The sequence below is a fragment of the Sapajus apella genome, unplaced genomic scaffold, assembly GCF_009761245.1.
Source record: "Sapajus apella isolate SASKATOON/1434 unplaced genomic scaffold, GSC_monkey_1.0 scaffold13, whole genome shotgun sequence".
In the NCBI taxonomy this organism is placed as follows: Eukaryota; Metazoa; Chordata; class Mammalia; order Primates; family Cebidae; genus Sapajus; species Sapajus apella.
Window position 1 is genome coordinate 32,772,297 of NW_022436953.1, and position 25,436 is coordinate 32,797,732.

The window sequence follows — 25,436 nt, forward strand, 5'->3', positions numbered from 1 at the left end:
CTCTGGCAGGTCTTTCTCCTTTCCAAGGCCCTGGGCAGCCCTCTACAGCGTGGCTTACTATGCCCTGAATATCTTCCTGCCACAGGGAGTGGTCCCTGCAGGCCAGGCTGACCCGATGCATCTTTGAAGCTTTGCCCTCTGATCCACATTGATGGGAGATGCCTGAGTGCTGCTGGCTCACCCCGCATTGAATGATGGTCACCCCCACCCTGTGTCTCCCAGGAAGCCAGCACCCCATCCCTTCTGGGGCAGGCACCCCCTCCACTGTGCTTAGAGCCTTGTTCCTGTCCACTCCCTGACATGGAGTGATGAGGATGAGCCTTTCCCAGAGGCACTGCCACACTGTGGGGTCCTGCGCCTGCTACTGCCACTGCCTCCCCAAGGCCAACACAGCCTGCATCCCACCCTCCTGCCGGGCCAACTGGGATGGGACTCAGCCACACAGAGATGGCCCCTTCCCTGGCCAGCTGTGAGCCCCTGGGGCTGGAAACTTCCTGTGTCCCCGAGAGGCCGCTGTGCACCAGGCACAGCCTAGAAAGGTCCAACCTTGTTGGGGCTCTACTGCATCCCTGCCTGGAGCCCAGGCATCACCATGTGGTGGCCTTGCAGGCGCTGAGCACTCTGGACCCTGCTGCCCACAGCCACTGCATGGCCAGAAGAGGCCAGAGGGGCTGGGTCAGTGTGGCCACCAGGGCCACTGGATTCCTTGAGGCTCTTCCTTAAGGCTGTCCTGCCCCACTGGACAGGACCAGGCTAACGCCGGCCAGGAAGGATTCAGCGTGATGGCCTTGCCCTGGCCTCTGCCATCTCTGCACCCTGTAGCCTGAGTCCCATCCTGTCAGCCCTGACCCCACACAGAAGCAGCTGCCTTAATGTTAGAAAGTAAATTCCGGTGCCTGGTCCTTGGCTTCACCTGGGACACCAATGGGGCCTGCACTTGCCAAGGTGGAGGAATTTTTCCAAATTTGACAGTAGACAGAGGCAAGGAGGTCACCACTCGAAGGCCACGCCGGGGAAGGGTCGGCACTGAACGTTGTGTGCCTGAGCCCAGTGACCCCAGAAGGCCCAGGACACTCTGTCCACTGGTACTCAGGACTATCTGCACAGGCCTCAGATTGCCTTGAGATCTGGAATATCCTTGGCTGCAGGAGAGAGTGGACACCATCGTTCACTCCATTTTTTCCAGAATTGTGGCCAGCAGGGCAAGCAGTGGGCTTGGATCTGAGCAAGAACAGGAGCGTTTGCCTCCCCCTCTGCCAGGGCCACCCCTGGCTCACAGGGCCAGCAGGGTGTGGCGGTAGGCAGCTTGGATTTGGGCCAAAACCCACCATGCCCCCCACCCGGCTCCTGTGTTGAAGGCAGGGTTACCTTTTGTTTCCATGGGTATTTACACGCTGTGTTTACTCTGAGGAAGAGAAAACCAGCATCACCCTATGGAGTCAGCTTACGAGCTGAACATCAAAGATGCAAGTTCTTTTCCAGCCAGCAAACAAGGCCAAGATCGAGCATAGTAGGAGTGGCCTCACCCAGGTAGGAAGCTCTGTGGATGGAGGGCCCCCAGTGAGGCTTCCCGGGATTCACTCTGGGGCACGTTAGTGGTGAGAACCTGCTTGCTGGCACTTAGCCCAGTGCTGCAGCATTCATGGTCTTTTTTCTTGTGATCTATGTCTCCTCTACCTACTGACAAGCCCTTTTCCAATGCAGACATTGTGAACGTTTTATCCTAGTCTGTGGCATGTCTTTTTTTTAATTAAAAATTTTTTTTTGATATGGGCTCTCACTGTCGCCCAGGCTAGAGTGCAGTCGTGCGATCTGGCTCATTGCAGCCTTGACCTCTGGGCTGAAGCCATCTCCCAACTCACCCTCCTGAGTAGCTGGGGCCACAGGCATGCATCATCACACCCTGCTAATTTTTGTAGTTGCCATGTTGACCTGGATGGTCTCAAACTCCTAGACTCAAGCTATTTGTCTGCCTCAGCCTCCCAAAGTGCTGGGATCATGGGTGTGAGTCACTGCGCCCAGCCGTACATGTGTCATTTTGCTTTCTTTATGGTGTCCTTTGATGAGCAGAATTTTTAAGGTTTCATGAAGTCCAGTTTATCACTTTTTTCTTTCATTGTTAGTGCTTTTTATGTCCTGCTCAAGAAGTCTTTGCCCACCCCAAGTCTATAGAGATGGTTTCCTGTGTGTTTTAGAGATGGTTTCCTGTGTGCTTTTTTCAGAAGCCGTATAGTTTTAGCTTTGCTGTTTGAACTGATTATACATCTCAAATTATTTTTTTTAGTGGTGTGATGATATGGTTTGGCTGTGTTCCCCACCCAAATCTCACATCTTGAATTCCACTTGTGGGAGGGACCTGGCGGGAGGTAACTGAATCATGGGGGCGGGTCTTGCCCATGCTGTTCTCATGATAGTCAATTAGTCTCACGGGATCTGATGGTTTTAAAAATGGGAGTGTTCCTGCACAATCTCTCTTCTCTTGTCTGCCACCATGTAAGATGTGCCTTTCACCTTCTGCCGTGATTGTGAGGCCTCCCTAGTCATGTGAAACTGTAAGTGTATTAAACCTCTTTCTTTTGTAAATTGCCCAGTCTTGGGTATGTCTTTATCAGGAGTGTGAAAATGGATTAATACATGCAACATAAGGATCAAAGATTTTTTTTTCCACATGGATGTCAGTTGCTTTAGAAAATATTTTCTTTTTCCATAGAATTGCATTGGTACCTTGTCAAAAACCAGATGACTTTATGTATGTGAGTCTTTTCCTGGATGCCTTATTCTGTTCCAGTGATCTGTCTCTCTGGCCTTATACCAGTACCACACTGTCTTAATTACCCTTGCTTTTTAGCAAACACAGGATTCTTGGGATTTTCTGTTTCATCATGTGTCTGTTTTGGCAAGCTGTGTTTTACAAGAATTTGTTCATTTTTTTTCTGTGTTGTCAAATTTCTTAGCGTGTATATTTTCTCAGTGTCCTCTTACCATCCTTTTAAAGTTCATCAGGTCTATAGCAGTGGTCCCTTTTCCTGATCAGTCTTACTAGAGATTTATCAATTCTGTTAATCTTTTCAAAGAACCAGCTTTTGGCTTTTGATCCCTTCAGTGCACTTTCCACACTGACTGTCACTACAACCTTGACTGTGCTAATCCCCCAGTCCACATGAGGATGGGCAGACTTAAGTGACCTCCAAGGGCCTCCATTACTCAGACAGTCCCTGGCTCTATGAGTCTATGTCTTTCTTGTTCCCTGTTAAGGTCAGGATTAGGATTTGGAAGGTGACAGTCTGGAGCAACTGCAGAAGGAAATCCCAGCTGCAGGCCTGGCAGAGGAGATGCCCTGTGCCTGCCTCCTGTCATTACTCTGCTCTGGCAGCCATATCAGCATCTCTGTGGCCCCAGGACCTTGGCACATACTGTTCTTGCTGTGCCTGCAAGACTTGTGCCCCCACCCCAACTTTGCTTCATTATTTCCTAATCAGTCTCCAGAGTGAGCCAACACATGATTTCTGGAAGAAAGCCTTCCTGCTTCTCAAACCCCCTCATTCCTGTTGCTAGCCTAGATCAAGGAAGGCCCTCCAAATTCTGTGTTGCCAAAGCACTGAATAGGTTTCCTGCATAGCACCTACTGCAATTGCTTTTAAGTTCTTATGTAATAAATGAAGAGACTTAATATGTATCTGAATGGGGCAACTCAATATTTCACCAATACCCCCCATACTATAAACTCTGTACGGTATCAAACTGATTCTAAAATTAGGCCTGGTGCAATGGCTCATACCTGTAATTCTAACACTTTGGGAGGCCAAGGTGGGAGGATTGCTTGAGCTCAGGAGTTTGAGCCCAGCTTGGGCAACATAGGAAACTCTGTCTCTATAGAAAAATTTAAAAATGAGCCAGCCAGGAGTGGTGGCACACACCTGTTGTCCCAGCTACTTGGGAGGCTGAGGTGGGAGGATCACTTGAACCCAGGCAGTCAAAGCTGCAGTGAGCCAAGATCGTGCCAGTGTGCTCCAGCCTGTACAACGGAGCAAGACCTTCATATCAAAAAAAAAAAAAAAAAAAAAGTTATGTGGAAGAGTAAATGAACAGAAATAGCTGAGAAAATGTTAAAAGATTCTGAGAGGAAGTTTGCTCTTCTAGGAATTAACATATTTTTTAAACTACAAGAATTAACAATAAATGGAGTCTAGGCAGGAATACTCTAAAAGGTCAGTAGAAGAGAATTTTAAAAAAAAAAGGAATAATGTGATATTTAAAATCAGTGGAAAAGATGAGCTGACAACTCAATATATGGTTTGGGGATAACTCGTTCCCCATTTAGAAAAAAATAAAATTAATTTCCTCCTTGTATAAAACATAAAATTAAACCCTAGAGAGATTAAAAAACATAGGCTGAAACTCTGAAAACCATCAAAATACCAAGATAAAATGTAAGATAATTTTGCTTTTTCATCTTAGGTTGGAGAATATCATCCTAAACAAAGAATAAGAAGCCATAAAGGAAAAGATTGGCTTACAGATGGCTGGGGAGGGGTAGGGGCATTGCACAGGGAGAGAAGCCCAAAGCAAAGTCATTGGCATGGAGATGATATTTGCAACACATAAACAAAGAGGTAACCACCATCAACTACAAAGAGCTTCTGCAAATTAACAAGCAAAAGGCAACCCAACAAAAAATGGGCAAATGGTATCAACAGGCAGTTCACAGAAGAAATACAGAAGCTACATACATGTGTGAGAATATGCTAAATATATTAGTAATCAGCAAATGTGAATTAAAACAGCATGGTTTTATTATCGCCAATTAGATTAGCAAAAATTTTGACCGAAGGTATCCTCACTAGAGTGTTTGTCCCACAAGAAGAGTAAATGTTTGCTTTATTCATGGCTAAATTCTCAATACCCAGAACAGTGCTTGGCGCCTAATAGGCACTCAGTAGAGGTTTTTCATTTCTTTAACTTTGCTAAAATAAAAACATTTACAGTTTCTTTTTTGAGACAGGGTCTTCCTCTGTCATCCAGGCTGGAGTGGAGTGCTGCAGCTCACTGCTGCCCCAACCTCTCGGGCTCAAGTGATCCTCCCATCTCAGCCTCCTGAGTAGCTAGGCTCACAGGCGTGCACCACCATGCCCAGCAAGTATTTCATTTTTTATAGAAACAGAGTCTCCCAGTGTTGCTCAGGTTGGTCTTGAACTCCTGGGCTCAAGTGATCCTCCTGCCCTTTTATCCCAAAGTGCTAGGATTACAGCACTATGAGCCACCATGCCCAACTATTTCTAATTTTAATAATATTTTAGGTGTCCAGGTCAGAGGCATGATGTACATTTACACTATTGTGTAACCATCACCTCCATGAATCTCTAGAACTCATTTCATCTTGCAAACCGAAACTCTTCCCCCATTAAACAAGAACTCTCCATCCTCCCCTCCGCAGCCTCAGCAGCCGTCATTCTACTTCCCATCTCTCTGAATTTGACCCCTCCAGATACCTCATATAAGCAGACTTAGACCTATTTATCCTTTAGACAATAACTATTTTTAAATGAAGGAATGGATGTATTTAGTTCAGGTGAAGGTGGGGTGAAATAGGGATTTTCTTACATGTTGGTAAATTAAAACATTTGACCGCACCTGTCCAAATTTAAAGTATACATTTAACGAATAAGCCAAAAACCCCACTTCAGGGGCTCTTTCCTGAAGAAACACTGATTAATGCACAAATACACATGTATGAGGGTATTCTCTATAGCACTTTTTAAATATGAACTTTTTATTGAAGTAGAAAGTAGGTACTGAGCCATTCAAGAACCATAAGCATCCAGCCCCATACAACTTATGAAATGAACCTAACTGAATCCTGATCTGGAGTTCCAGCAGGCTCCTTCTGACCTCCTCCTAGTCACTATCACCCCGCCTGGGTAAGTTCAACTCTGCCTTTTCACACCATTTATGAATTTTGCCTATTTTTAACTTGATATAAAGGGAAATAACATAGTGTACTCTCTTTTGTGTCTGACTTCTTTTGATTGACATTATATTTGTGAGATTCATTTCATAGCAATGCATGTAATGATAGTAAATTTATTCTCATTTTGTACAGTATTCATATTGTATAAATATGACCCAATTTTATTTAGACATTTTGCTACCCATGATCATGTTGGCCATGTTTCCAGTTGGTGCTTTTAAAAATAGTGCTGCCATTAACTTTGCTGTGCATGTACTTCTGTGAATATATGTACTCATTTCAGTTGGTCGTATACCTAGTAGTGGGTTTGGCATGTCATAATGTTCAGCTTTGGTAGAGGCTACCAAAGAGTTGTTTCAAGTGCTTGTACCAATTTACATTCCCACCAGCAATGTGTGAGACTTCCATTGGATCCAGATCTTTGCCAAAACATGAGAGTTTGACTTTCTCAGGTTAGTCATTCTGGTGGCTATATAGTGGTATCACTTTATCTTTTAATTTTAATTTTCCTGATGGTTAATGAGGTTTAACATCTTTAAGATGTGAATTGACTATTTGGATATCTGATTTTCTTTATGTTTCTTGTTCAGGTTTTTGTCCATTTTTTCTGTGAGACCAACTACATTTTTCTTAATGATACGCAAGAGTTCTTTCTATTCTGATATGAATCCTTTGTCAGATATATATCTTGAAAGTGTCTTTCCCCATTCTGTGGCTTGCCTTTTCATTTTCTTAATGTATCATTTTGAAGAACAGCATTTCTTAATTTTAATGTAGTCTAATCTATCAGTCTATTTTATGGGTAAAGCTTTTTGTTTTCTGTTTAGCGTATCTTTGTTCATCACAAGGTTACAAAGATATTCTCCCATGTTTTCTTCTAAAAACTTTATAGTTCTGTCTTTCACATTTAGCTAGAAATCTATCTAGACTTGCTTTACTATATGATGTGAGGTAGGGGTCAGTTTTATTTTTTAAAGAGATAAAGCCAATTGACTCAGCACCATTTGTTGACCCAGCCTCATTTTGTCATATGTGTGGGTCTGTTTCTGGACTCTCACCCACTTTACTAGACTTTCAGGCTATCTTTGCACCACTAATATATTGTTTTAATTAGGATAGCTTTAAAATAAGGCTTGCTGGCTGATGGTCTCAGTTTTCCAGTTTTATTCTTATTCAAGATTATGTTGCTATACTTAGCCCTTTGTATGTCCCTTCAGATTTCAGAATCAGCTCATCAAACTAAGCCTGATAACATTTTATTAAGATTGTGTTTAATCTACAGATCAATTTGCGGTAAATTTAGGTATTTACAATAATGAGTTTTCTAATCCATGGACATGGTATATCTCTCCAACTACTTAGATTGTTAAAAATTTTTTCTCAATTGTTTTGTGGTTTTCACTGTACCAATTTTTAATAAATTTCATTTATTTCTAGATATTTAATGCTTTGTTGACATTGTAGGAGTATCTTTTTAATGGTATCTTTATTTTTTTATATTCTATTTGTTACCATAGCATTTTTTAATAGCAAAGAATATAAAATTTTCAACAGGGGAGTCGTTCCATAAATGTGCTTTCATATGTACAACGGATTATTCTATAGCCGCTAAGAAGGATGGGGTGGATTTACATGTACTAACAGGGAACTTCATTAAATGGTGTAAGTGCTAAAGAATAAGTGCTACTGGGAGAAGCATGATGAGAGTAATATAAAAATTATTGTATGATCTGTCTCATGTTTTTACGACTACATGTAGATGCCTGTCTGTTTGTAGCATTGACAGCCCATTGGTAATGGTGTATCTACCTGCAAGCTGAAGGGGTTTAGGCAGAGTTGGGATAAGAAAGATTAGCCATTTTCTCCAAATACATGTTCATTGCTTTAATTTTTTAAATAAATATGAATTACAAGAAAGCCAAAAAAAGTGGAGGTGAGGATTATTACCTATTTAATGCCTGTCTTTCTTCTGGCTCAGAGCCTAGCCTACCACAAAGTCTCCACAAATACTCAGGATGGAGCTGGGATTGAGTGACCCACCTAACCTGCATAAAGACTGTCAGGTCTAAGTCTGGAGCTCTTTTTGTATAGTTATATTACTTTAATGAGTGCATATTATAAACTAACACAAGAACTGTGTCCTGTGGAGCAAAACCATGCTAGAAAATGAAAGAACTGCATTATTAATGGGCCACTATAGTGTGATATTGAGCCATGTTCCCCGAGCACAGAAGCAGTGCCTTGGTCCAGGGTCCTGCCTCTGTTATGTGTGTGGATCCCTGAATTAGACTGGGGAAGTCTTCAGGTGAAGCCTGAAGACCCCTTTGCCAGAACAATGTTTTCAAGTCCACAAAATAAAATACATACAATCACAGAGAAAATTAATTATATTAAATTGTTAGCAAAACATTAAACATAAAATTTGAGATATCATTGTATATGTGCTTCTTCATTATTCATGCATTAAAGAAAATCTAAGAACAGTTGAGCTAATTATTACCAGCCTCTCCAAGTCACAATAACCCTAAACAATCTGATACTGCTAAAATGACTGTGGCTTGTTGCCTGTACTCATAAGGAAATGCTGAATTTTATAGCTATTAGTGGAAATAAAGTTAAATTTTTGTTTTCCATTGAAGTTCATGGACCCTAGGTTAAGAACCCTTGCCTTGCTTGAAGACACAGTAAGGAATGCTGTTTCCCTGAAATTTTGGTTTGCAAAATCTGGAATTCTGGGGATGTAGCAATAATCCAAGCAGACCAACCCCTCTCCTCAAGGGGATTCCCTTCTCATGGGGAGACAGTGCAGAACTCAATTAAATAAAATCTAAACTTCATTAAATGGTGTAAGTGCTAAGGAGAAAAATAAAATGAAAGGGAGAGGGAAAAGTATATGTGTGGTGGTTGAGGTGGGGGTTAGTTTTAGACAGGTAGGCAGGCCTGCCTCCCTGGGCCAGGGGTAAGATGTGAGTTAGGGAGCACAGCAGGTGCTTTTGCAGAAGAGAGCTCCAGGGAGATGGAGCAGCAAGCACAGAGCCTCAGGCAGGAGCTTCTGCAGCAGCAGAGGGAGGGAGGTGTGGCAGGGCAGTGGCTGACCCTCAGTGTCCTTGTGGCCCTTGGAAGTTCTGTGGAGGGGGTGGGTATTTCTTTCATTTTAAAGACCCCTCTGGCTATGGTGTCAAGACAGAGAGGGACAGAGCTCCAGGGCAAGGGCAGGAGTGAGGGGACCCATTAGGAGGCTGCCACCATCTTTAAGGGAAGCACTGATGTGGCTTGGAGCAGGGTAGCAGGGGTGGCATTCACTGAGACTCGTGAGATCCAACTGAAAGAGACAAGTTTTAAAGAAATTTAAGAAAAAGAACTACTATGTTAAAAATAGTGGAACTAATTATTCTGGAATGTTTAGAAAATAATGAAACTTTCTTAAAAGGCCATCTGGAAGGATTTTGCTTTTCCTTCATGTTATTTGGAAATGACCTTGGAGGAGAAGCCCTGTGTATGTGTGTTCCACAGGGGACCAAGAGTGGCCTCCCAAGAGCCCAGGCAGAGTCCAGGCCGGGGTGGGGGCAGTCTGTCCCACCTGGTGCCATGTGAAGCCAGGACCTTGGTGGGAGTGTGGACCTGCCTTGGTCTCGATGCAGGCAAGAATTAGGAGCCATGATCTCCACTTTGGTGGTCTGGAGATAGGGAGTCCATAGGGGCCTATAAGACCACCTTCCCCTTCCAAGGTGTGTGGACACCGAGAAGCCCCTCCTGGGGAGCACGGGGTGGGGGGCCCTTGGCCAGCTTAGGGCAAAGACTCAAGAGGCCCTGAAGATCCCATGTGCCAGCCCACAGCATGAGTCCTGGCCATGTGCTCCAGGAAACATGGTTTCTCCAGAACACCACGCTTAAGAGTAATTCTTCATGAAAAATAATGTTCATTCATTATGCTCTGATAAAACCACAGGGCTTTTTAATTTTTCATGACAGCTTTATCGAGAAATAATCCACATACCATACAGTGTACTCATTTAAAGTGTACAATTCAATGGTTTTTTAACGTATTCACTGATATGTGCAACTACCACCACAGTCAATTTTAGAACATTTTTATCACGGCAGGAAGAAACCCGTACATACCCCTTGGCTGCCACCCCCATCACCTGTGTTCCCCAGCCCTAAGCAGCTACTCCTCTACTTTCTGTGTACATAGATTTGTCTGTTCTGGGTGTTATACAGATGAAAACATGTGAGTTTCTTGGTGATTGGGCTTCTTTCATTCAGCATAGTGTTTTTATGATCCACCCATGTCATAGCATGTTTCTGCATGTCATTCCTTTTATGGATGAATAATATTCTGTTGTATGGACGTACAGTGTTTTAAACCATTCTTGGATGGGCATGGTGGCTCACACCAGTAATCCCAGTACTTCAGGAGGCTGAGGAAGGAGGATCGCTTGAGACCAGGAGTTTGAGACCAGCCTGGGAAACGTAGCAAAACCACATCTCTTTATAAAATGCAAAAATTAGCCAGGTGTGGTGATGCATGCCTGTAGTCCCAGCTACTTAAGAGGCTGAGATGGGAAGATCATTTGACCAGGAGGTCAAGGCTGCAGTGAGCTGTGATTGTGCCACTGCACTCCAGCCTGGGAAACAGAGTGAGATACTGTCTCAAAAAAAAAAAAAAAATTCTTAATGAACATTCGAGTGGCTTCCACCTTTTAGCTATTATGAATACTACCACTGTAAATATTTCATGTGCAAGTTTTTGTGCGCATTTATGTTTTTCATTTATCCTGGGTCTATACCTAGGATTGGAAATACTGGGACATATGGTACCTCTTTATTTAACCATTTGAGAAACTGTTGGACTATTTTCCAAAGTGGCGACACCATTTCACGTTCTCATCAGTCATGTGTGAGTGTTCTAATTTCTCCACATCCTTACCATTGCTTGTTATTAGGACCTCCTTATTACAGCCATCTTCCTGGGTGTGAAGTGGTAGCTCATTGTAGTTTCAGCTTGCATTTACCTGATGACTAATGATGTTGAGCATCTTTTTGCATGCATATTAGTAATTTGTATAACTTCTTTCAGAAAACATCTATTCAGGTCATTTTCCTATTTTTAAATTGAGTGATTTGTCTTTATATTATTGATTTGTATGAGTTCTTCTTATAGTCTAGATACAAGTCCCTTATCAGGTAAGTGATTTGCAAATCGTTTTTCTCATTCTGTGGGTTGTTGTCTCACTTTCTTAATAGAGTCTTTGAAAACATGGAAGTTTTTAGTTGAGGTGAAGTCCAATTTATGCATTTTTTCTTGTGCAGCTCATGCTTTTGATATCATATCTAAGACTTGTGTCACATCCATTATCAAATCCGTGGTCATAAAGAGTCCTCTGTTTTCTTCTAAGAGTTTTTGTAGTTTTAACTCTTATAGTTAGGTCTTTGCTCCATTTTGAGTTAATTTTTTAAATGGTGTGAGTTACAAATATAATTTTGTTCTTTTGCTTGTGGCTCTCCAGTTGTCCAACACCATTTGTTGAAGAGACTATTCTATTCCCATTGAATGGTGTTGGCAGTTTTGTCAAAACTCAGTTGACCGTAGATACATAATTATACTTCTGCACTCTCAATAGTATTTCATTGATATATCTATCCTATGCCAATACCAGATTGTCTCAATTGCTGTTGCTTTGTAGTAAGTTTTGAAATCAAAATATGGAATTCTTCTAACTTTGTTCTTTTTCAAGAGTGTTTTGGTTATTCCATGTCTGGTGCAATATCACATGAATTTTAGGACAAGCTTGTCAGTTTTCTATAAAGAAGAGACCAGCTGTGATTATGATAGGGATTGCATTGAATCTATAGATCAGTTTTGTGTCATTAATCTTAACAGTATCGTCTTCCAATCCATGAACACAAAATTTTTTAGTTGATTTAGATCTTTGATTTATTTTAACAGTAAAACCATGGGACTTTTGAAAGTTCTGTTTCAGAAAAGATAGGTGTTTCAGAAGAGCTATCTTTGGAGGTTTCCTATTCTTACCAACTCTGGTGAGAGCTGCTACAAAGCTCTGGGTCTCCATCTAGTCCAGAGCATTGGTGCAGCCCTAGGTAAACAAGCCTAAGGAGTCAGCTGAGGGGAACTGGGCCGGGTTTTGTGCTTGTCTTTAAAAGTCCTCCCTCCTGCAAGCCTGCCCAGGCAAGTGGATGCTCATAGCTTTAGCTTGTTGCTAGGTCTTGGGTGTTCCCTCAACTTTGGTTTAACATCAGCTGTTCTCTTTGTCTCTACACACTATTTATTCCTGTCCTTTTCAGAGCTGGGGAATCATCATACCTTAGGGTTCCCAGCCATCTGGGTTTGTCCTTTCACATGTGTGAGAAGGGTGTCATCCAGTCTTTATCATATATGTTTCCACTACCCTCAACACCACTTACTGGAAAGGCCACCCTCTGCCACTGCATTTCAGTGCCACCTTTGTTGTCGATCAGGTGACCATGTATAGGAGGTCTGTTTCTGGACTGCCTATGCCATTAGGTTATTTGTCTGTTCTTGTTCTAATACCAAAATGTCTTAGTTATTACAGCCTCATAAGAAGTCTTGGTTTGGGCGGTTTGAATCCACCAGCCTCTCTCTCTCTCTCTCTCTCTCTCTCTCTCTCTCTCTCTCTCTCTCAGGATTGTCCTGGCTCCTCTGGATCATTTACATTTCCATGTAAATTTTAGGATCAGCTTATCAATTTTAAGAAAAGCACCTTGTGGAATTTGATTGAGCACTAAATCTGTAGGTCAGTTTAGGGAGGGAGAGTTGACATCATCTCAACAGGTAATTTTCCAATCCATGAATATGGTATATTTCTTCGTTTATTACGATTTTAAAATTTTATCTCACTACGATTTTGTGGTTTCCTGTGTAGACATCTTGCATAACTTTGGTAGCTTTCTTTCTAGCTATTTGATGTTTCTAATGCTATTGTAAATGGCACTGAAAATTTTTAAATTGTATTCTTAAAATTCCTGTTGTAAAAATACTGTTATTGTCATAGAAATACAGTTTTATATTGGCCTTGTATTCATTAATCTTGCCAAATGCATTTATTAAACCTCATACTTTGTAAAGTTATTTTTGGTTCTCTTATAAAGATCATTTAAAGATATTTTTCCCCCTAATTTGTCTGGTCAGTAGTTGTTTGGTTGCAGGCAGCAGAAACTTCCTCCAAGAAGTTCAGATAGAAGTGAAGATAGTATCAGGCCCCAGAGGCATGCTGAGAAAGCCAGAAGAAGGAATTTAGCAGGGCTTCATGGGAACCCCTCCCTTGGGCTCTCTCCCCTTTGGACCATGCAGCCCAGATCTCCACACCTCTGTGTACCTCTCCTCCTTCCTGCCCACTTCCTGATCTGGTGTCTGCTCTCTTAGCACTACATCAGCCCCAGCCGAGATTCCAGGCAGCCGTGCACCAACGCCCATTCCATCAGGCCTCAGTGTTCTAGCCCAATCTGATGGCTCTGAGTTTGTTGTCTTCCCTACCTTGTTCCCTGAAGCAGGAGGGCAGAGTGGTGAGACTGTCAGACAGTGAGCAGTGTTCTCCAGCACATAACTCACCTGTCTGTTCAGAAGAAAACTTGGAAAATATGAATGTACTGTGTAAGTTTTAAGCGCTCAGATATACCTACTGTTAATTTTGCTGTAACTCTGACCAGTATTTTTTTCATATAGATGTATATTTTTATATATTATTTGTCTTCTCTCAATATAGAAATTTACAAATTGAAATTATGTTCTATATAAACAGTATTATATGCTTATTTTACCTAATTTTATGTCATTTGATGTTGACCATTTTATTAGATATACTTCAAAAACATGATTTTTCTGGCTTAATAGAATATATAATATTCCATTATAATGGCTATATCATAATTTAATGACCATTTCCTATTTTGAGTCATCTGGGTTCTTTCCAATTTTTTGATAAATATTGCCATAGCTAACAATCTTGGACCTCAAAGTCTTGTCTAATATCTGATTATTTCCTTCAGATTGATTCTTTGGAGTAGAATTAGTCAGTGAAAAGGATATGAATATTTTTAAGTCTCTTGTTATGTCAGACTGATTTCTAGAAGGCTTGCACCAATTTACTCTTCTGCCGACAACTGTGAGAATCCCCTTCCTCCATCAACAGCATCGTGTATTAGCTTTTAAGAAAAATCTTTTCTAATTTAATAGGTCAAACAAATTCATCTCATTATTTTAATTTGATATGTATTTTTAAATGAGGTTGAATATAATTTCCTAAGCTTATTCATCACTTTTATTGTTCCCCTGTGAATGAACTGTAAATTTACCTCTTTTTTCTTTAGGGTGTTCATTGAGTCTTATTGATTTGCAAAAGCTCATTGTATATTAAGAATGTAAGCCCTTTGTTCAGATTGTTAGAGATGTGTTTTCTCTCTGTCCTGGTGGCACCTTCCCTACATCAGCCCCGCAAGAGCAGCACAAGGCAGTGAAGGACCTGGCCTGTTACAGGTGGAGAAACAAGTTTTATATTTGGCTTAGTTAATTAACCCTGGATGGCTGAGCAAGCTGCACGAAGACCCTCATTGTCCGTGGCCCACCATCCATGTGGAATATTGGGAGAGGGCGTCGTCTGATGGGGCAGGTTGGTGACAGACTCCTGTGCTCCCTCCTGACCCTTTGTGTCTTTTTCAGCCAACACTTCTGACATTGTTGTTACTCATTGCAAGTCTACCCTGCTAATCCTGATTGCTCTGATTTTTCCTCTTCTTCATTCCATCCTTAGCCCGTCATCCCCCTGCTGGCAGTCATGGAAGCTTTTACTGAGCCCTTGCCAGGTGCCAGCTGCAGGGCTAAGCCTCTGGCTGCCTCCATCCTTGCCTCACCTCCCTCCCACTCCTGCACCATGGGATCGGCTCAGTGTACCCTTCCCATACTGGAGATGCTGTGTGGATCCAAGGGACCCCTTGTGTGCACAAGGACCATCGTGTACAAGCCCCATGTGTGGACCCCATGTGGACGCCAAGAAACCATGGAAAGCACAGGGAGCCAGCAGTTCTGAAGACTCCTGGTGGCTGCAAAGGCCCTGGGAGAAATGGTCTTCTGCCTCCGATTTTGGAAGCGTGGATGTGTGACATTCAGAGGCAAAGCCCCAGACACCCAGCTGAGCTGCACCAGGCAAGCCAGTTTCCACTTGTGGCCTATACAAGTGGCCTCAGCTGAGTCAGGCCCTCTAAACATTGTGGGTGACTTGGTTAGGGTCTTCTCAGGGAAGTTGACTTCTCTTCTCACTTCCATTCAGATTCAGATGCCCCTCCCTCTCTCTCTCTTTCTTTTTTTTTTTTTTTTTTTTTTTTTTTGAGACAGAGTCTCGCTCTTGGTGCCCAGGCTGATGTGCAATGGCGCTATCTCAGCTCACTGCAACCTCTGCCTCCCAGGTTTGAGCCATTTTCCTGCCTCAGCCTCCTGAGTAAGTGGGATTACAGTCACCTGCCACCACACCTGGCTAATGTTTTGTATTTTTAGTAGAGGCAGGGTTTCACCAGGCTGGCCAGGCTCATCTTGAACTCCTGATCTCAGGTGATCTGCCTGCCTCAGCCTCCCAAAGTGCTGTGATTACAAGCATGAGCCACCATGCCCAGCCAGTCTTTCTTACTGAAGATACCTGAAACCTAAATCAATGGAAAGAGTATAGGGTTTGGAGACTGGAGACATCACCTGGCATCAGGCCCTGGTCCTTCCAGCCTGGTGACCCTGGCCTGTCATCTAAACTTTCTGAGCTGCAATTTCGCCACCTGGAAGTAGGGAGCCAGCCCCAGCACAGAGCTTTGTGGGAGGACAGAACAGACGATGTGGATAAAGCGCTCCGCAGATCACAGGGCAGCAAAGGTGAGTATTGTTGTTAGATGTGTGGAGTATTCGACTCACTTTAGCGGCTATATTTAAGAGATGGTCTCTGAGGAATCTTGAATCAGAAACAGTGTTCACCTCCTCCTGAAGCAGCAGTGCCTGCCTCACTTTGTCCCCAGCCCTAGTCTTTCCAAGAGGGACAAAATGCCCTCCTAGGTTCCCACTAAGTAGGAGACACTCAGCTTCCCCACTCAGCCTTGACTGGTGCCCGATGCAGGGGTGAGGGGGCGAGGAAGGCGCAGGTTCATCCAGGGCACTCAGGAGACCCACTGGAAGGCTGGAGACTGGCGGCCTCAGATGCTTTCAAGTCTTCTCTGCAGGGGACACCACTGTGCAGTGGCCTGGGGGTCAGGGCCGGCTCTGCCGATGAGAGCACTGGGGCTTCCACTGGATGGTGGGTGGCAGTTAGCCAGGCTTCTCTCTGCCCAGATCTCAAGGTCTTTCTTGGCACATGGGGACCGGGTGGCCTGCATGCTTCTGGGTCCTGTGTGCAGCTGTCCGTGGGGTGGCGTAGAGCCAACTGGGGTGGGAAGGGATGGGATGGAGACTCACCAAAACTGACGGCACTCCCCCGGAAAATGTGTCTCTGTGGCCATCCATGGATCTGTGAGTGCAGACCTAGAAGTCACTGTGAGTTTTGCCAAGGATGATGTCCCAGGTTATAAAGCTGCCACTGGATTCACCCTGATTGGCACTTGTTCTTGTCACAGGTTCAGTTGGCCGTACTTGGCAGGACAGGTGGAGTCACCAGGGCTGCCTCTGCCTGCCAAAGAGCCCAGCCACGGGTTGTCCCTAGGCCAGGGGTGGGAGCGGGAGCTACGTCCATGCTCACTCCCAGCCCTGCCACGGCGGCAACTCACTCCCTGTGAAACCTGCGGCTCTATGCTGGGACATGACAAATGACCAAAAAATCAATTTGTAATCTGATTGGAGGTTTTTGATTTCCTCTGATGAGTTTAAATTTCATTAAAAGCAACCTTATTCCAACATAAAAGGAATCCTTGAAGGGTAAAGCAGGGGATTGTCTCACCAAGTATAAAGCATCCCAACTCTTTTGTGTGATTTATTCATGGCATTAATTGTGAGGGCCAACCTGTGGTGTCCGTTGGCAGCTGCGCCGTTATCAGGGCCTGGGATCAGCCTGGCGAGCTCAAAGCACAAGGACTCACATTCAAAAATCACTCTTCGGCATATTGACACTTCAGTTATCAACAACCCTTTTTATCTGCTGGGAGGGAGATCGCGGCTCGTGGGGCCGGAATAAGCCACAAATCACTGTCGCTGCCGCCTCTCTGCATTCTCTTAATTGTATGTATTCTCTGGAAAAAATGATCATCATGGCCTCTTGTCTTGATGAGAAATTGACATTTCTGAGGACTTCTTTGGGTGCACCGAGTGAGCGAGATAAGGCGTGGGTTGTTTTAGAGGAGAGCAGCCTTTCTTCCCTTTCAGGGGCCTCTTTACCGCTCTCGTTGACCCACTTGATGAGTATGGATTTCATGAGGTCTTTTTCAGCATTTGAACTATAAAAGGTTCAGAATGACACCACCCCTTATAGACAAAAGATAACCTTGCCCTTTGAATATATTGATTCTTTATTAACTAGGCTGTTTAATGCAATGAAATGAGGCATTAGATTGAAGCCCATTTCAAGTGCTTTGAATAATCTTTAAAAGCTTGAAAGACCTTAAAAGGCAGCCTGACAATAATTGGCATGCATTTTGGAAGAATGCAGTTCTTGCTTCTGATTTGAAACACAAACAGAAAATAATTTCTCCATCCCCAAGTTACAGGGTGTTGGGTACTTGCGGCACCAGCGCAGAGTGGGAAGGAGGTGACTTGCCCAGCAACTGCTTGCCCCAGCCCCAGCCTCCAGCCACTTGGGAGGGAGCCTGCAGGGGAGGGGAGTGGGCAGACTTCAGGCTTGTACCTTATAAGCCTCGCTCTTTGCTGTCTCTTTAAGGTTGAAATGAGAACCTGATTGTCAGTGACAGGAGAAAAAGGTATTCACAAGTTTCTTTATGTTTTGAATAATTGTTTCCTGTTTTGCTCAGCAGAACAAGTAATTAAGATGACATTTGTGAGTACTAATTTGGATCACACTTATGTGTATGTGTGATAAAGCTGCAAGCCAAAACATGCAAACGCAGCCTTTCATGGAGGAGAAAATGAAAAAATACGGAGTAAAATGGGAGCATGGGAAACTCGAAGGAGCTGAACATCGTTGTGCAAATTAGAACCTCAGTGTTGATGGCAGGTCTCATTATAGTTGGTGCATTTGGCTACCAATGAGCAGACAGCAATGCCCGCGGCTAGTGCATGGGGGCCACTGTGCCACTGTGGTGGCAGTGAAATTGGTCATGCCCCTGTGTAGACCCTAGCTAGCACATGCGTCTGGGTGCCCTGGTGTCTGCCCACCCTTCCAGAGCCTTTGCTGTTGCAGTCACTCTCCTAAGCCTGGTTCTTGCCCAGTGGAACCCAACCGTGGAGCCAAAAGGAATGTGTGTGTGGGGTCACTGGAGCACTTGTTCCCTACCTGCCAGTATGCTATTCAGAAGCAGAGGGCCTGGGGCAGGTCTGGAGGGAGTGTGTTACAAAGCCCCTCAGTGAGCCTTGGGATTGTCTGAGTTCTCAAAGACAAGTACCCCAACAGTGATTGTGTCACCCCAGTGCTACTGTGGCCCACAGAGCCTCTGTGACACACAAAAATCATCCGGAGTGCAGCACGTGTACAGGTGGTACCTCGGGGGGTCAGGACCGCATAAGTGACAATTTGCTGAACGTCTCTACGCAGGTTAGAGAGCGGAGGGTGGGTAACTTTGTGGAAAGTTCTTCCACGGATGGATCATTTTCATCTTGGCCAAGTTGCAGCTTTGGAACCCAGACATGCAAATGAAACCCCAATGTAAGTTTCATGTGTGTTTAGTCCATCATTTTAATAATCAAAACAGAGAACATCACCAGAAGTGAAATTCACAGACAAGAAATACTTTAATTAAATATTGTGTAAAATGAACATTTTTATACAGTTAAATATCTGAAAAAATGTACAGATAAAACAATTTTATTGTAGGGTCTTTAACAGTAAAATCTACCATTTAGTGAAGCGTTCAGTCTTGAGACAGTGAAGTGATGTGGGCGTTGACTACTTAACCTAAAACACAAACCAAGTGAGGCACGGGGAAGCGGGCGGGTGTTCTCAATGCATACGTGTGAGCTCTTTTGTAGATCAAACCCTTACTCATACGAAATAAAACAGACGCAATTTAGTTCCAAAGTGACTTCTCAGGCTTTCCCGTGTAGCTAGGCCTTGTCAACCATCACAAAGCCGGACTGTGACCTCCTGACTCCTGGGGACATTGTTTATTTTGTCCCTAGAATGAACACTTTCTAAGTTGTGCATTGTTGATTTTTTGTCAAGAAGGTATTATTTCAAAGTCCCTCCTTTTTGTTTTAAATTCGATTTCTGCTGCAGTTTGCAAAATGTTTGCTGTGCCGTGTCTGCAAAGCATTTAGTGCAAAGGAGAAAGAAAAAAAAACTGACACTTTTGGTCTCACTGTGGGTTTGGCAGTAAGAGGCACAATATCTGAAGGAGGCCATTCCAGTTTTAAAAGTACAGACAGTGCTGTTGGAACTGACCACAAAAAGGTATTGTTAAAAAAAAGAATTAAAAACCAGCAGTGATTTGGGGTCCTCCTGAAACCTCCCTGAATCGGAGGTAGGCCCAGGAGGGGCAGGACGCAGCAGAAATACTCCCAGAAAGGAGAGACAGGTCATGCAGCGGGCTTGTGCTTTTGTCTGTGTGTTTGTGTGTGTGTGTGTGTGTGAGACACCATACGTCTCCAAATGAAATATTTATTAACAATTGTAGTGTAAGCCTGTGATAAAATAGCACAAAGGTTCTTTAAAGAAGTCCACTTTTAAGGCATCAGAGAAGTTAATGTGGCAAACATTTTAATTAAAACATCAGAAGTAAATTTTATTTTAAACTTTAGGCCTCTGAATTTTTCCAGTAAACACAGTTCAGCTATGTGGCAAAGTCATGGGTGGCATCTAAAATGACTTTTTACATTCTACAAAAAAATAATAAAATAAGGACACAGCCCCAAATGGTGTCGCCTCTTCGCGGCCGCTCCACATGCACAGAATCTACTAGGATTTGTCACGGCCGGGTGGCACCGTTTTGACTATACAACAAACTTTTTTTCAAAAGTATTTGTTCAGATAACTTAAAAATAATATAAAAATAAACAATGAATTTGACTTTTCCTCAAAATAAAAAAAAAGGATGGAAAGTCTAAACAATAGCATATTTTTGAAGTACAAATGAAAAGTAAAGACACTGGTTCATCTTAACGAAATGGATCAAAGAGACAAGTTCTTGGCTAATGCTCGTCCCAGTATCACAACGCCAGGCCATGATCAGAAACCAACAGAGACAAGAAAGAAGAAAAAGGAAAAGGCGGGAAAAGCAATGTACAAAATTTCAAAGATAAATACAATATTTATAATTGATATGTTACAAAATAAAGTCCCTTACCAACTGCAAGTGTTCGTGGGAAAGTGTCAAATGAAGACCATTTTATTCCTTATACGACACATAAGGAATAAAACTTGTGTTTCTAAATATTTTAAGTGGATCTGAAAAAAATTCAAGACAAGTGTATAAATATTTAGCTACAACTTTGGCAAAATCACAAAAGTCTACAATTTTATAACCACATACAAAACACATTAGGGAAGAAGGATCTAGAAGTCAAAAGGACAATTTCTGGTACAAGAAACATAGACCGCACAGTAGCCTAAGAATGCAATAGTATACAGTGCTAGCAAAAGTTGAAAAAATGGTGCAGCTCACATTTGCTTAACAGGAAGCTCTAGCAGTGGGAGAATATTGGAACCAACAGACAGTAGCATTTTTTCTCTGTCAGTGTGCTTGTTGAAGGCAAGAGAATTCAATATCAAAGTTACAATTTCTAACTACAATAAGTTACAAAGTTTCATTTCATTAAGATGAAGTTAAGCAATGATAAACCCTCCCCCCCCCTGCCACCCCAGTTCTCCTAATCATATTGTCATCCTTTTTTCCAGTCTGATGGCTCATACCTCCTTGGCCCCCTTTTATCACCACAAAAAAATATTTCACATTATAGAGATACACAACCATTGTGAATCTAAGTATGAGTACAGAAAAATGTTTGGAGGCATTTTTCATCAGTGTTTCATGATCATCAAAATGGTGCATTCACAAAGTTTCTCCCAACACATAGCAATTACTAGACATGGCCAAGACGGAGTCAGAAACTTTATACAAAATAGGTGTCGCTTTGTTTTCCTTATTCTTCAGGACTGAGAAATGTGAAAATATGAGAAAAGTTCAGTCAATAAAATGGAATTGTTCATGAAGAAGTAGGCTGTTTGAATGTTGATTCTTAATAGTTTAAATAAAATCTTTAAACAAAGTCTTTTGTAGCATTTCAATTGCTGCTGATTTTTTTGAAGATACTGTTTCCATCAGCATGTCTTAATATACTAAACGTGTCCCCTGAAGTCCGTCCTTTGATGCTGGGTGCTGTGGAAGGTAAACAAAAGTCCCTCACATTGGCGGGACTACCAACCCAGACATAGCTGCAAGAGAGAAGGACAGAGCAGTCACTGCAGGCCCCCGGCACGCGCCCTCCCGCCATGCCAACGCGGGTGGGGCTGCCCTTCCCCACTATGCAACTGGGAGGCTGGACTCGGAGGATTCCATTCACCAGCCTCAGGCGTGTTTAGGGCGTGCTGGGGAATCTGTTTCCTGGTAGGGGCAAGGGGGGGCGCACCTGGGGACAAAAATCCCCCAGTGCTGTCCCTCCTGCAGCCCTCCTGAGAGGCTTCTTCTAGAAAAGGGAGGGGCTTCTGGTACAGCGGCAAAGGCTGCAGCTTCCCGCACTGATAAGCGCAGGGTGCAAAGCCAACGGAGGCCCAGACCCCACTCTGTCTAGAGAGGTGGCCCAGCCTGATCACTCCCGTGACACCAGCCAAGGCCGGCTCACAGGCCCCGCTCTCACTCCCTACATGAGAACCAGACAGGCCTCAGTTCCCCCTTGCTTCCAGGTCTGGGCTCTGGCCGTGCGGTCATCTCTCTGTATCGTAATGGTGAGTCAGGGCTCTCCGGAATCAAAGCCACTCACAGCCCACCTGCCCTGGAACCTCCAGGCAAGGGCCACGGAGAGACATGAGTCATGGCACTGCTGGCGGGACCTTTTTTCTCTTCTCAGTAAAGAGGAGAAAACTTTGCACGAAAACGCCAAGTGGGGCTGATGCTTTCACGCGAACTCCTGGTACGAATGTAATTTAAAATCTTTTACCACGGGTGTTGTTTAATTTTTGTCAGAATGATCATTCTCATTAATTTATGTATAAGATATTAATACATTTGTTCATGTAGTGACGTGAGCTTCAATTTCTCAGTTCATTAATTTCAACAATATTAATTTGTCTCCGACTCACCGTTACAACTTTATGGTTTGGAAGCCCTGTGCATGTACACACCGCATAGGAGGTGCCGTCTTTCAGCCAGCCCGACCCCGTGTCGCGGGCAAGGCTGCGGCACCTCACCACCTGCCTCTGCAGCGACCCTGGTGCGGTGCCCGCTGATGGCACTCAGGCCAGTTGGCAGCACTCCGGGGACCTGGGCGTCCCTTCATACACTAACGAATGTTGTGAAGACAATGATTTCAAATCACTGATACCTTTCCAGTTCCTTTTTTGAGCATTAGTTCATCAAAGTGAAATATGCCACCGACTTCACAAAAGGGCCAGTTTGTCTTCTCCGCAGCTACGTCCTCAGCACCCAGCAGAGAGCCTGGTACATAGTAGGTGCTCAGTAAATACTGGTTGAATGGGTTCATGTTTCTAAAGGAGTAACTGGATTTGAGTCACTGGGAGGAGCATATACCAAAGGTCGTGTCTGAAAGAGGCCAGGTTACGGCCACTTAATTCAAGTGCCTGCGGGCCTCAGCACCTCACAAAGGGCCACTCAAGAGCTCAGGAGGCCTGGGGGCACCTGTGTGGCTCTGCCTGTCCCACACATCATGGGCCACATGCAGCCTGTACAGCCCAAATGGGCTAGGCGCCGGGCGGCACAGGATGCCCACTCCATGTGGCCTCATCTGTGGACAGCGGTGCCCTCAGGGCAGGCCATTCTCCCTCCTGAATCTTTGAAAGAGATCACTTAGGAAAATCAGCTCCTGTCCACAGACAGGACTGCAACCTGGTGCTGGGACACACCTTGCCCTGGGTCTAGACGCACACACCTTTCCAAAAGACAGCACAGCCTTGCTGGATGCGTGGTCCAGCAGACAACGTGGAGAACCAAGGCCCCACCTCAGGGCCATGAGGGCAGGCTCCACAGCGGCATGGTGCCCCGCCATCCCCATGCCGGGGCTGTATTTGCTGCTTTGTGCATAGGAGGCTGGAAGCGCAGGAGCGGCGGGCAAGGCTGCACCCTACACTAGGAAGTGGCAGGCTCCAGGCAAAGGCCCACTGGCTGAACCAGGCAAACAATGACCACAGCTACCTTCACCACAATCCTGCCTTCTCTCACGTGGTCCCACCCTCTTAGGGGCACAGGGTGCTCCACCGTGAGGACACTAGGTGCCATCGGAGGGGTGAGCTGGTCAAAAACCAAGAGGTGGAATCTGGTCCTTGCTGGGGCTCAGTGCACAGGGGTCCTCGCTCTGAACACCAGGCAGAGGTGGCACATATCACAATGGGCCACGGGAGAACATGCAGCGGTCACGGAGGTGCCAGGAGAAAGGCCGAGCCCGCCCCCCCGCTCCCATCCGCACCCCTAGAGAGGACCCGGCACTGGCACCCGGCCCCGCCCCACCCTCACCTTGCAGTCCGTTCCCGTTGGCGCTGGTGCAGGAAGGAGGAGGAGAGGCTTGGGGCCGGACCACGGGCGCGAAGGCGCTCTTCTGTTTCACTGCGGAGATGACATTGGCAGGTGAGAATGAGAAAATGCCGTGTGTGCTGCTACAGTTTGAAGGGAGGGTGACCGAAGAGGCTGCCATGGTGGGGCTGGACGGCACTACTGCAACAAAGCAAACACGGTCAGCACGCGCGGCCGCGGCACAGCGCCACGGCGAGAGGGCACCAAGGCCTCGCCTCAGACGGGGTGGGGCGGGGGCAGGAGAACACAACATGACATGCGTCTGGCTCGGCCACACTCTGGATAACAGGCAAGCTCTTGTGCACTGGACTTTCTCTTCCAATTGAGCAGCCCATTTTGTTCCGATTTTTTTTTTGGTTTCCAATGAGATCACATCAGGCCCGTTTTGGGTCAATTTACGGTCGCCATTCTGACGCCCAGCCTCCAGGGCCACCCTTCCTTTTATCCAGTAGCTCACACCACAGAACATCCAAGCAATGCACACACTCGACTCGGTAGTGAATATGAATCTGCGTGATGACGTGTGACAAAAACAGACACTTACTGCCGTAGGGAGAGTTAGCGGAGGAGCCATTAAGAAATCCAGGCGAGCCAGGGACCCCTAGATTGGCCATGGCGCCACTTCCATATCCATTCATGCTAGTGCTGACTGTGTTGTAATTGGACTGCTGGGGAGTACTGCTGGGGACGTAGCCTCGCGGGGACACGCTGCTTGTATTGCGACTGTAGCCGACTGTTGAAATCCCCCCCCGGCCAAAAATAACGTTATTATCAGCGACAGACACTTGGGGGGGGGTTCCCCGAGAATCTATGTCATATATTCCACATTGCTAATTGACCCTGCGCTTTCTACCGCTCTAGCGCCTGCTGCCAGCTTGGATGACCTTATCACGCCAACCCTGCTGCCACTGTCTCACCGAGAGCCCCGTCCTGTCTCTGCTGGCTTCGACAGCCAGCCGGGGCACGCTTCGATCTCACCGTCAGTGGCTTTCACGTTTCTCTTTAGAGGCAATTATCAACAGCTCGGATTCCTGGTCTGTCCCCCCACACTCTGTGAACTTGCGGCCTCTGTAGACCTTCAAATGCCATGGCTGACAAGGAGAGCTTGTTTGTGGCCGTAACTTCCCCTGGAAGGCTGTTTGGGGGTCTTCGTTTGTATGGTTGCTATTTCTATATGTGGGGGCAGTCGGGGGCATGGGAACTTCATTCCCACCGTGGGAGCGTGGAAGGATGGGAGCGAGATCAGCAGCACAGTGGAGGCATTTTCTAAGCTCGCTGCCTGCGCACTTCTCAACCAGGAAAACAAAAATGGACCCAGACGGCAAGAGGCAGCAACCTTGGCCAGCCCAGGTCGCTGTACTGTGGGACAAGGTGCAGAGCGGGGAAATGGGCGTCTCTCTCCAAGTTTTTGTTCCAAACTTAGACCCGAATCCCAGCGGGCAGCACATCCACACAGGCTCCCCTTGGCTCCCTGGCTGTGGCTATCCTATGGCTTAGCCCAGTCTTCCAAGGAAAGAAAGTCACTTCTGAACACATTGAGGGAAACTTCTAGCGAATACCAGTGACCCGTCTGGCAGCCAGTGAGCTGCCGTTTTTAGTAACTGGGCCCTCTGAGCAT

At 45.0% G+C, this 25,436-nt stretch overlaps 1 protein-coding gene and 1 long non-coding RNA gene across 12 annotated transcripts in view; one reads left to right on the plus strand and one right to left on the minus strand.

The window, feature by feature from the left end:
* The first annotated feature begins 15,551 nt into the window (after positions 1 to 15,551).
* On the plus strand, positions 15,552 to 21,344 carry LOC116554146. The gene is made up of 2 exons (XR_004270075.1): positions 15,552 to 18,786; positions 19,357 to 21,344. It is a non-coding gene; the product is annotated as an uncharacterized LOC116554146 (long non-coding RNA).
* Positions 18,849 to 25,436, minus strand: part of EBF3 (EBF transcription factor 3) — a 127,270-nt gene continuing 120,682 nt past the window's right edge. For 3 of the 11 annotated variants that reach the window (XM_032282011.1, XM_032282020.1, XM_032282013.1), the window contains 4 exons: positions 24,363 to 24,551; positions 23,762 to 23,959; positions 22,617 to 22,729; positions 18,849 to 21,510 (listed from right to left, as the gene is read on the minus strand). In XM_032282011.1, coding sequence (XP_032137902.1) covers positions 21,493 to 21,510; positions 22,617 to 22,729; positions 23,762 to 23,959; positions 24,363 to 24,551 — 518 coding nt within the window. In that variant the 3' untranslated portion in view covers positions 18,849 to 21,492. The remainder of the gene's footprint in view (positions 21,511 to 22,616; positions 22,730 to 23,761; positions 23,960 to 24,362; positions 24,552 to 25,436) is intronic. The other 8 variants (XM_032282017.1, XM_032282015.1, XM_032282019.1 and 5 more) reach the window with 6 other exon arrangements.